General features: G+C 35.8%; 1 protein-coding gene across 50 annotated transcripts in view; it reads left to right on the forward strand.

The window, feature by feature from the left end:
• The window catches only part of NRXN1 (neurexin 1), a 1070775-nt gene extending 1066307 nt beyond the window's left edge, over positions 1 to 4468 (forward strand). For all 50 annotated transcript variants that reach the window (XM_070236361.1, XM_070236373.1, XM_070236351.1 and 47 more), the window contains one exon: positions 1070 to 4468. In XM_070236361.1, coding sequence (XP_070092462.1) covers positions 1070 to 1377 — 308 coding nt within the window. In that variant the 3' untranslated portion in view covers positions 1378 to 4468. The remainder of the gene's footprint in view (positions 1 to 1069) is intronic.
• Positions 4469 to 9427: the final 4959 nt, after the last annotated feature.

Here is a 9427-nt window from a genome sequence, read left to right on the forward strand (position 1 = left end):
TTGGACCAGACATTAATGTACCTTATTGTGTATTTCTTGTACCCAAGGAAGGGCTTTATTTATACTTTGGGAAGACTGAGTGAGGGTTTTGTCAGTTGAATAAAAGTGGACCAGCCAGTCCTTTCTTTGTTATCATCTACTAGGTACTGAGTTTTGACTCAAAACCAATCTAGATGGTCTTTAAAACTAAGAAAAAATACTTTCTTACTTTATCCACCGAAATTTAGTTTTGGTGATCACTCAAACACTGCCAATGAATAAATAACATGCATATACACTTATATAAACAAATAAACCTTCAACAGAAAAGGAAATTAGTTTCTGTTTCAGTTTGTAAAGGTATGACTGAAGTAACACTTTTTTTTTCTTCTTCTCCCCAAAGCCCCCCAGTACATAGCTGTATATTCTAGTTGTAGGTCCTTCTAGTTGTGGCATGTGGGATGCCGCCTAAGCAGAGCGAGCAAACTTAACCACTCGGCCAGGGGGCCAGCCCCTAAAATAACACTTTTTAAAGCAGGCAATTAGACTATTCAAAATGCCTGGATTATTGTATTGTTCAATACTATATTCATTACAATAGGAGGAGTTATGATTTCTAAAGTAATTCTAAATTTAGCTATCCTGATTCAGAGTCTGGAGTTAGCCCTAAGTGTTCTGTATCAACATCAATGTGATTCTTTAAATGATACTCTGTAATATTATAATGTAGGGTCATTATGATTTTATTTTCCATGTTGGGTGCATGGTTTTTCATCTAACGCATCCACATGGCCCTTTAGAGCTAAATGGAGCTTATTTGGGGCTGCACTTAGAAGACGCTGTTGACAAAATTGACCTGTGAGAAAGAAAAGAAGGCGACAGATTTCTCCGAGTGCTTTGATTCGTAGTCCCTTGTTTTTAGTGACCATGAGGCACGGGATTGCCACATTGAGCAGCAGTATACTTTTCCTAGAGCAGTAGGTGTTAATCTGTTAGGCATGGAAATAGATGATAAACGTTAATATAGCTCTCTGGCATTCAGTAAACTCAATCATCACCTCGTGTTCTTTTCTCACCTTCTCTCCTATAGCCAACCCGACCAGGGCAGGCGGGAGAGAGCCGTACCCAGGTTCGGCGGAAGTGATTCGAGAGTCTAGCAGCACCACGGGCATGGTTGTGGGGATAGTAGCCGCTGCCGCGCTGTGCATCCTCATCCTCCTCTACGCCATGTACAAGTACAGAAACCGGGATGAAGGCTCCTACCATGTGGACGAGAGTCGAAACTACATCAGTAACTCAGCACAGTCCAATGGGGCTGTTGTAAAGGAGAAACAACCCAGCAGTGCGAAAAGCGCCAACAAAAATAAGAAAAACAAGGATAAAGAGTATTACGTCTGATCCCACGATCTTAAAAGGACCCTTGTATAGAAATAGTCTTCATTTTATCTGAGACATAATATAAACTTATTTACTTTCCTTTTTATGAAGCACATACAAAAGAAGACAGGGAATGCAATCAGGAAGGAAAGACTGTTTTTAAAAAATAAAAACAAGTATCTCATGCTCTTGTTTCTCCAAAAAAGAAAAAAAAAAAGGACAGGGGCCAATAAATTCCCTAACATGCGCAGTGTTTTCATTTACTCTGCCTGTCTTTATGTTGCTGGAACATTTGTGAAAGACAGTGATGACTGCACGCATTCATAAAGCAAAGGAGTATTACAACATCAAGGCACAACACAAAAACAACACAAAACACAACACAAAAAAAGAAGCTACCTATGATCCTGGATTTAGCCAAAGTGCTAGCGCTTTCCTGAGAAGTCAGTTAGTCTGATTGCCAGAGAAGACTGTGTCATTTTGAGTGACTCAACCTGCAAACCTTTAGGAGTTTGCCACCTGGCGCAACTGGAGCAATGGTTGGAACTTGCATTTGAAACAAAGTGCTGGCTTTTTTGAAGACTTGTGTAGGAACACATTCAAAAAGCCCCTTTCTGGTTGTGAGGGAAAAAAAAGTATGGAGGCCTTATTTTCAACAATGTGAAATATAAGGCACATTTTCACACTAAAATTTCAAAACGAAAACAAGAGGGCATAGATGCAATCATTGGGAAATTTTCATGCACGCTTAATATGTTATTACATATGTTTATATAAAATCCATCTCTGTGTGCTTTCTGGACTGTGATAAGTGACGTTTTATAGCCTGTTGTATAGAAAATGCAAAATATATCTCTGCTCTTCAGCCATTTTTGGTAAATTCAATGTTATAAGTGTTGCTAAGTATAGGGAGTTTTATGACATCGGAGCAACAATTATTTCAGGGTTTTTGGTTTGTTTGTTTTTTTTTGCCACCAGTATAAATTGCCACAATTACTTACTTTTTTTTTAAAAAAAAAAATTACAATGTAGTGTTTATTCTAAGGAAGATATGTATGAATGTATATAAAAACACTCAACTACTTTTTTTCTTACATGTACAGCCTTCATTCTGTTGCAATTAAGTTTTAGTATTTGTATGAAAGGTGTGAATTAGAAGGTAAAATATATACATATGTATCTTATAATCTTCTTTTCTCCCCCAAATTACTCACATTTCCCGCATACATTCACCATGCACAGTCACAAAAACACAGACACGCACTCTCTCACACACACACAAATCCAGAGGAATCCATCAGAGATGACAGAAGAACCAAACATAAATATAGGAAAGATTATTGACAAATTGAGAAGCAGGAAGGAAGATAGTTGTGCCAAGGCATTGATGACAAATGGGGTGATTTGCTTCATTGAGATCACGCTCCCAGGAAACCTCGAGAAGATTTTAGTTGCTAATGAAATGGAACCTTTTCTTATCATATAGAATATCAGTGGTATGTTGCTGCACGAACAGGAACCATTATGTGGGCAGGTTATGGAAGCAAAATTGGTTGATCTACATCTTAACCCTGGCTGCTGCAGTTGAAAACTTTGTTTCCAATAAAATTATATAGATATATTCTCTGAACCTGATGTGCATGATAAACATTTTGGAAAGTAAACACTTTCTCAACTAAGGAAGTATTTTCAGTAATTTTTGATTCTGTATTACTATTCATCTAAAAAAGTCATTCTTTGTTGATTATTGACTATATTTTAACTTTTCTGGTTTTACATCTCTATCATTAAATATAGTTTTAGCTTAACACACATTAAGTAGAAAAGTATACATTACACACTTGTTTTTGCATATTGTTTCAATGATGTTCATAGCAATAAATTATTAGTATGAGAAGGTAATGCAAAGGAAGATGCATTATTAGATTGGAAGGTGATGCCTCAGAAAAAATTGGTCGCATTACTTTAACATCTCCTAAAAGAATGATATTAGATTTCACAGAAGAGAAGAATACCTTTACAATTAGCTTTAATCAGCAAAGGCAAAAAATGCAAAACATCTTTTGTGATACTTTAGTTGATGAAAAAAGCCAAGAAGTGGCCTGGATTTCAGACATACAGCACCCTAGAAATATGTATAGTTCATAGCAAACCACCACTATCTATGGTTGCCAAGTAATTGTGGTGCATGAAAAGCCTTAAAGGTTTTTCATGACCCAGAAAGTAGAGGTATAAAACTAAAATTTAATATCCATTACTTGTGTTTCAGATTTTCTTCTTTTCTTAATTTGCCAGGTTAAAGAATTCATAAGACTTTTTCTTTTCCTCTCATTCAGTCTTACTCAGGGAAAGCCAGTGAAATAAGGTAAATATAAAACCACTAATTTACCGTTTGAGGTTTTAAAAAGAAATGGTTGCTTTTCCATTTGATCTACTGAACTTGAACTAGTTTCCATCTGGAAAGATTCTAAAATATGATAGAAAATAAATTGAAAAATTGTATTTTTTAAGCAGTATATCTATGAAGCATGTTGTTTGGGATTGGTTTCAATGTTTCTTTCCAGCATAAATTTTAGAATTTCATTCAATCATGTAATCTAATATTGTCAGTATAAATGTTTCTAACGTTATTGGCCTACATAAAATTGGAAATTTTTTTCTTTTTTTCTTCTTTCTTTCTTTTTGAATGGAGAAAGAAAAGAGAGGAACATGAGCTAGAGAGAGAAAAAGACATGAATAAAATCTCAAGTATCTTCATACCAAACATATCAGGGTTCCATGCACAGTTTGCAGTTAGAGGATTTCACACTACCTGGCATAAATTTGATTACATCTCTAGACTGCAACTTTCCTGATTGAGTATGCTTCTTTTTTATCCATGTAATGTGTTGCCTTTTTTAAAAAACAAATACTACAATAACGTGTGAGGTGGTCGATCCATAAGACATCAAAGAAAGGCCACATGACCCTACCCTTCTAGTGCTTTGTGTGATTGGATATCTAAGGGTTTTGTTTTGATTTGGTTTTCTGTTGCAAGGCCAATTTATCCATTATTGGAAATGCTAAGCAAGTGGAATTTACTGTTTTGTTAATAAAATATTTCTTAATACAACTGTGGATTTATTGATTTGAAAAGAGTACATGCGGCACCATTTTGGCACCAAGCGACACAGTAAGGAAGACTATATTTGAAAGGAAAAGCCGTCCTTGGACGAGCTGGGGAAGAATATTGACTCTGTTTTTTCTGGATTTTAATATTTATTAAGCACTTCTACATCACACACTTAAAGATACAGCCACTAAATGTACCTTTGTTTACATCTGTTCATCTTGTTATATATGAAACCACAAACTCGTACAACCTGTTGAAAACGACATGAAGGTGCTGATTTCATAAATACGGTTTTCTCTATAAAAAGCAATGCAATTCAAGTAAACCTATGATTAAAACCCAACACTATCACTTTCTAGCTATAAGTTATGTAATTTCTCTGACTCACTTTTCTCATTAGTAAGTTAAGGGTAATGATACTAACCTCATAGGGTAGTAAGGATAATAAGAACTACTGTGCCTAACACAGCTAAATGCACAGAGAGTGTGGCTACTTGTATGCTATTATTTTTCATAATAATAAATTCAAGAAAACATGTCAAAAATGTTTGCTCAGGGGCTATTTGAAAAATAAAAATACCAAAAACAAGTGTATAAAGGAATATACTTGTTTGTTTCACATATAACTATGTTTGTTTTTGCCAAAAGCAAAGTGACTTTTTGGAGATCAGATGATTTAGAAATCAGTTACTTTCTGTAAGTTTTGGTCCAACAATTGGTAACTGTTTTAAAACTCTGGCTTTTGAAAGTAATCTTCAATAGAAAAGCATGAGTTTGGTCTTTTTCTCTTCTACAGTAAAAGGCTTGAACATGAATGCTTAACCCATTTTGTACCTACATTGTTCTAGACTCATGTCATTTCTTTCTTAATATTAACTTATGACTTTTAAACATAACAGGGAAACAATCCACATCTTCTTAATTTGTAAATTAAAGGATATATAATTTATCTTACTTTTTAAATGTACCACATTTCAAAGATGGTGACTGCCTGAAATGTATTATTAGTAAACAGATCAAGTATTCTTGACCTGTGGGACATAGATTCCCAGAGCCAAATGCTTAGGCTTCAGAGGTTACTAACCTCTAAAAGTATTTATAAAACTTGGCAGATATATGTAGAGGGGTATTTTCCTGGGAAGAGAGTCTGATTAGGTTCATCAAATCTTCAAAGGATTTCAAAACTCCCCAAAAGGTTGAGAGCCAGTGAAACAGACATTGCAATGTACATATGCAGTATCCTTTCCTACAACTAGTTGTACATCTATATAACTTTCATAGAAATTAATTTTGTTTCATTTTTACGTTTAATCTTCAAATATTTATTGGGCACTTAGGATATGTAAATCAAACTATTCATCTCATATATACCCTCTTTTGAAGAACTTGGTATTCATTTGAAGACAAACTTCTCCAACGATTGGAACACTTAAGTATTTTGAAGATATGTTGTACATATCCAATATGCAGCCAGACCCTAGCCACCAAAAGCATCCATCCTGTGGAGGTCATCAATATTTGAGAGTGGTAGATAGACGACAAAAAATACCTAATCGATCTCAAAACATCTAGTTATCTTTAAATAAAAAGAATAATATAGCTCTCCATGAGGGTTAGACAAAGAAGACACTTTGACCACTTCTTGATAATTCTTCTTTTATCAAGGAGGCTGAGTGGTTCTAGTCCAACTCTGATCGTACATCTTGTGCTTGTGTAAGTACTCTCGTCATTGAATACTGCCTGAACGTGACAGCAATTCTAGATGAGGAACACACAGATTCAAGTGGTAGCATCCTAGGTGTCTCACCTGGTCTCATCCCTATGAAAGAAACAGTGAAGGTTTATAAGGTGCCACTGAGCCACCTTGCTTAACAGTGCAAAATAACTCTGAAAAAAATAGAATATGCAGCCACAGAATCAATCCTTCAGTAAGAATTGCAATAAACAAAAGAAGTCGTATCGAATGCTTCTGGTCTGTGATATTTCAGATGTTTACTGTTTAGAACAATGAGCTTTTACAGTTAAATAAAATAACTCAATAATGGTCTGTCACAAGCACAGAATTTAGAGCAAGGTGTTTTGGGTTTGAATCCCAGGTTTGAAAATTACTAGCGGCAGGAACATGGGCAATCACTCAATCATACTAAGTTTATTCACATGTGAAAGTGAGCTAATGAGACAACTTATAGGATTGTGAGAATCAAAAAATATAATGCACTTAAATGCTTTGCAAAGCTAGAGTTCAATACTTTATTAAAAGATAAAAGTTAAAGTTTACCTCTTCAACAGTGTAACATGAAAGTGTGCTTGGCAGCTACCAAGAGAGTAGAATTATTGTAAAATTATATGTTTAAAATTAATGCTTGAAAGGTTTAAGTTAAGAGATCTCCTAATATAGGTGACATTTTTACAATGTCCCAATCTAAGCATTATCCAGCCATGGCTAAAGGAGTGGTTGCTCCTTCGCAAGGCAGTTTATTTCATTGTAGGATAGCTGTGATTTCGTATTTCTAGATTCTGATAGATTCCCCTTATTGCTTCTAATTCTCTTTGTGCTAAAATAGAATATAGCCCATCTTGCACATGACAGCGTTTCCAATATCATCACCCTTGCCTGGGTTTTCTCTTCTCCAGTCTTAACACTTTTGTCTCCCTTGGTCATTACTCAGATTATACAGATGCTAAACTTCTCATAACCTTCTCTTGAGCTTATGTTCTTCTCAAAATATGATGCACAAATGACCACAGTACTTGTAAGACCACATTACAATGGGTTTATCACCTTCCTTGATTTGAACTTTATTCTTTCTAATAATGACACTTAACGTTTCATTATTTTTTGTAAAACGCTTACAGTACTTATTTGAATTATATTGACTTTGCAATCAACTAAAATCATCAGATTTTTTTCTAAGACATGTCTTCTTTAAATCTATGAAATTTATTGTTTGAATTTTAATGCAGAACTTCAAAAAACTTTTTGTAGTGAAAATACATTCACTAGGAAAGACATTAGACATCCCTCAAGAGACCTACCTCTAAGTAATGCTTCTTAACTAGGGTGGGGTGAGGATTTTGCTCTCCAGGGCACATTTGGTGAAGTCTGGACACAGTATTAGCTGTCATGACTGGGGTGGGGAATGCTACTGGCATCTACTGGGTAGAGAACTAAGGAAGAGACCAGGGATGCTGCTAAGTAACTTACAGTGCACGGGAAAGTCTCCCCCAAACAAACACTTATCCTGTCCAAAATGTTAATACTGCCAAGGTTGATGAGCACAACACGTATCAACTGGCTAGGATAGTACATATCAACTTGCCAATCATCTTTGAATGGAGATTCACTCGGTAGATCCATCTTCTCTTCCAGAAGATCATGAGAAATTAAGTTGCCTTGCAATCAGCATACAGAATAATTTCCTCCTAATGTGTCAGTGAATCTATTGAGAAAAGGAATTAGTATTTAATTAGTATTTATTTAATTCATAATTCTGTTTATTAATCATTATCACTTCTTCTAAAACTTAGCCACAGAGCATCTATTTTTAAAAATAATTCTCATTTGGATTTCAAGCTCATCACTGTAGAATTTGACACATCCCTTGAGTTTTACTTTTAAAATCAGGGCAAAACTTGCTTCCTCTGTTCTTCTTCTTTTCTAAAAATGTCAAAATAACAAGTATAATTTGTTTGATCACATTAAAGTTCTTTGGACTGTATTTGACCCTGACAGAGACGGATAAACTTTTGAAGAAGGGATCTTTAAAACATTTACCCTTTGCTTTCCTTGAGTCTCAATTCCCACTGATACCCTATTCCTTGGAGTCTGATTTCAAGAGGATTGAGAATACTGTGTGATTTCTGGTCTGCTTAGCCCATCCCAGAACCTCCAGTAAGTACTCTGTTATTTTGTATCATTTTCAGAAGGCCACTATAATTGATTTTTCCTTCCATCATCCAACAAGCTTTCTCAATATCAGAATGCTCTTCAGAGAGGTGATTCCAGGAAGTACTGAAAGTGAGATGGGGAAGTGACTTAGGGAAGAGAGAGAAGCCGATTAAGATCGTATTACACAGTAGGCTACTACCCATAGTAGCACTGCTTGGGAATTCTAGGACACAGTGTAGATCACGCTTCAGAATTGTTATATTTGAGGGCCAAGGAAATTGGGATATTTATCTATCAATTCCTCTTAGTCTTCTATGAGGGGCTGTTAGGGGGTAAATGGACAGAGGTGATAACTGCAAAGTACTTTGTATGCCTTGCAACCTGGCTAAGTATGCTCTGTGGTCCAGAGACAGCCCTCAAGCAAAGAATTCCAAGTGTTTGCAGCTGTAAGCCATTGAGTTATTGTGCTCCCAAATGGTGGCTGCTAGGGCATATAGATGGGTCACCTGCAGATCTGATACAGTTCTAGATACATACAGATCTTATGCGTTTGTGACTTAGTCCTTTTACTTATATTGAATACATTCAGTTCTATGTCTAGTAAAATCAGTTCTGAACTGAACAGTGCATTCTCCAAAATGATGTGATTCTACTCTCAGAGCAGTCTCTATATTTTCCCTGTAGCTTTGCAATGGTTTTCTTCAGACCACTATGCCTAGCTTTTGGCCAACTTGCAATCATTTCCTACCATAAATGCCACAGTCTAGGAACTTCTATCCTTTTCTCAGTTGTAATGGGATAATTGATCTCAGCGTCTGTCATGTATAGCAACTTAGATCCAAAACCCAGACACTAGTATCACCAAACATCTCCCAGGACCATTGGGCGTATTGTAGTTCCCCTCTGTGGATGGGGAAAAAGTAGTCATGGAAACCACATGAACTTGTTCTGTTTATCCATATGTTCTTCACGAATGACTCACTTTATGTCCACCACCCACTGTGAAGTTGTCTCAGATGCCTGCCATTGGCTGGGAGGATGGAATGTATTTCTTCTCTATCTGTGAAAAA

This window comes from Equus caballus, chromosome 15 (genome assembly GCF_041296265.1).
Source record: "Equus caballus isolate H_3958 breed thoroughbred chromosome 15, TB-T2T, whole genome shotgun sequence".
NCBI lineage: Eukaryota > Metazoa > Chordata > Mammalia > Perissodactyla > Equidae > Equus > Equus caballus.